This window comes from Quercus suber, unplaced genomic scaffold (assembly GCF_002906115.3).
Source record: "Quercus suber isolate HL8 unplaced genomic scaffold, Cork oak 2.0 scaffold_105, whole genome shotgun sequence".
NCBI lineage: Eukaryota > Viridiplantae > Streptophyta > Magnoliopsida > Fagales > Fagaceae > Quercus > Quercus suber.
The window spans coordinates 74,107-76,772 of record NW_027069570.1 but is presented as its reverse complement, the minus strand read 5'-3'; the positions used below and the strand labels follow the sequence as shown (position 1 = coordinate 76,772).

Genomic DNA, 2,666 nt, shown 5'->3' with positions numbered 1-2,666 from the left:
TTAGAGAAATTCTCAAGTTTCTTTTCTTCATAGTGTTTCGCGGCTTAACCATGCGACTTACTGGCGACTTGATCCAGTCGCGAAAAACGCGTGTTTTGCGTTTTGAAGACAGTTTTAAAATCGTTTTTCAGCTTTTCCCTCGAAGTTTTGTGACTGTTCACTGTCTTCCTCATTTTTTTCTTTCAAACACTCCGTAACTCACTGAAAAAGTATACATTTTTACATCATGTCTTCATCAAACAGCAAAGAGAAGGTATGGATTCTTTCTATCTTCCTTCATTGTACTTGGTTCAAGTATCTTTTTGGTGTGAATAGTGTCCCTGTTTTGATAAGTTTTAATGGGTTTGAACATGTGTTTGAGGGTTTGTATGTTGTGTGTTTTGATGGTTTTATCTTGCCCATACTGTGGTTCTCTGTGTTCTTATGTGTTCATGTGTTTGTCTATTGAGAGACTGTGATATATGATGTGGTTCAAGACTGTGTTGCATCCCTCATATCATGATTTTGGCATTTTGTCATGAGTAATATTGTGAGTATTTGCTCTGAAATGTTTTGTTACTCATTATATTTGGTGTTCCGAGTTGTGGTTAGTTTAGTTAATATTTTGTTTTTGTGATTTTGTGAAAAATCTTGTCCCTTCTTAACTGAAACTAAGCAATCTGATGTTTGCTTCCTGTGGTATTGCATTTTGGTTCTTTTCTGTATGTCAACCTTGTTGCAGATAACTCGTTGTTCATCCAGAGGCAAAGGCATTGTCACTGATGATCCGTCAACCCCGGTTGCTAAACGGACTCAATTATTGTATAAGTCATCCAAAGAATCTACATTTAAGAGATTCAGGACTCCTACTGACTCAAAGACCTACACCGATATCTTCAAAGAGTCCACTCCCATTGTGGAAAGAGTGGTCAAGTTTGATACTCTAGAGGCAACATTTATCCCTAAGATCTTTGAAGGAAGAGATTGGGCTGACTTATTTGGCAAGTTTGAGGATCCAACTGAAGAATTGGTCAAGGAATTCTTCTCAAATGCCAGATACACAGGAGTCGAGTTAAAATGCTGGGTACGAGGAACAGAATTTTCCATAAATATAGACTCTATTGCTAAGATTCTTCACATCACCAGACCAAAAGATGTGGATCGAACTCCATACGATGACCGGGAACTTCAAGCACAAGACATCCTTCATGTTTTGGGGAATGAACATGAAGTGGGAAGCACAGGATCATCTATAAGCATTGCATTATTTTCACCAGAATTGACAACCTTGAAGTTGATCATGTTCTCCAATCTCTATCCACTGTCAAACACTACCTTCATCAATCTTGGAAGGGCTAAATTTTGTGTGATCTTATTTCTGGTGCCCCGATTGACATCTGTGCTTATATATTCCATATCATTGGGAAAACATCGGCCCGTTCAGCAACACGAAGAATTCTTCCATTCTGCAGTCTAGTCATGAAGATTGTTCTTAGTAAAGGTATTAGTCCTTCATCAAATGAAAGAGTAATGACTCGTTCCCAACCAATATCCCAGTACTCTCTCCAAGCAAGCCAGAGTCACTTTTCCAAGAAACCTAAGACTGAGCCATCCACACAGGCATCCCCATTTGCCCCTACTACAGGTACTCCTTCACAATCAACCGGCACCCCGTCTGTTCCACCTGGTTTCCAAATGCCAAAGCAAAGTTATTTCACTGAAACTGTGCTACATCGGATTTCGGACTTAGAACGACTTCTCAACTCCTTTCATAGTCAAACTCAAATGTGTCTCGGAACCATTGAGTTACAGTTAGATAACATACAACATAAGCTGGAAGACAACCTTTAGCTATTCGTGCCAAAAAGGGAGAGAGCAGCATAGCAAGGGGGAGTGAAGCTTAAGACTAAAAAGGAGGGTGCATACTGAAAGGGGGAGTTTGTGCATTGTGCATTTTGAAAAGGGGAGTTTTTCTTTAAGCTTTTTATAGTTACTTCAAACTTATTTTTGAAATCCTTGTGATACACTGGTCTAAGTTTATTTAAAAAAAAAAAAAAAAATCTCAACATGTGAATCTTTGGTGATTACTTATATATAATGATGTTATTCAGTTTTTGTTTTAGCATTGTCTTTATATGCTTGATCTGTACCCATTGTTGCTTTTGTAAGCTTTGAGGGTTGTTTCTAACACTTATGCATGTTTGTAAGCTTTTATGGTTTGTGCCATGTATTTGCAAATCTTTGATTATGCATCCTTTATGCTTTGTGTTTTGGTACTTGTTAATGCCTTGCATTATCTTAAGTACAACACTCTTGTGCCCTTGTAGGATTGTTCCTAGATGCATATATGTTTGTATGCATTGGTTGAGTGTTGGACTTGCAAATGATTCTCTTCAATTGAGTTTATCAGTTTTGCATGTCCAGATGTTCATTCCCTGTGTGAATGAACATAGTAATCACTTTTACTTAAGTGACTACTATTGTTGATCTTGCCATGAATTATTGCTTTTGTGCTTATGTTCATTTTTGCTTGATCATGCTTATTTTGCTCCATATGCATATTAAGTTTTCTGCATACAATGATATTGCTATGTTATTGTGTTTCAGGAGTTACTTATTCATATGTTCAAGAGCTTTACAGATTCTAGAGTTAGGTGTGAGTGAGTTTTCCAACTGTTCCCAACTCA

General features: G+C 37.5%; 1 protein-coding gene across 1 annotated transcript in view; it reads left to right on the top strand.

The window, feature by feature from the left end:
* Window positions 1-1,458: 1,458 nt before the first annotated feature.
* The window catches only part of LOC112016246 (leucine-rich repeat receptor protein kinase HPCA1), a 9,974-nt gene continuing 8,766 nt past the window's right edge, over window positions 1,459-2,666 (top strand). The window contains exons 1-2 of the mRNA XM_065775100.1: window positions 1,459-1,624; window positions 2,645-2,666. The exon at window positions 2,645-2,666 is cut by the window's right edge and continues 102 nt beyond it. Of these exons, the coding sequence (XP_065631172.1) occupies window positions 1,459-1,624; window positions 2,645-2,666 (188 nt within the window). The remainder of the gene's footprint in view (window positions 1,625-2,644) is intronic.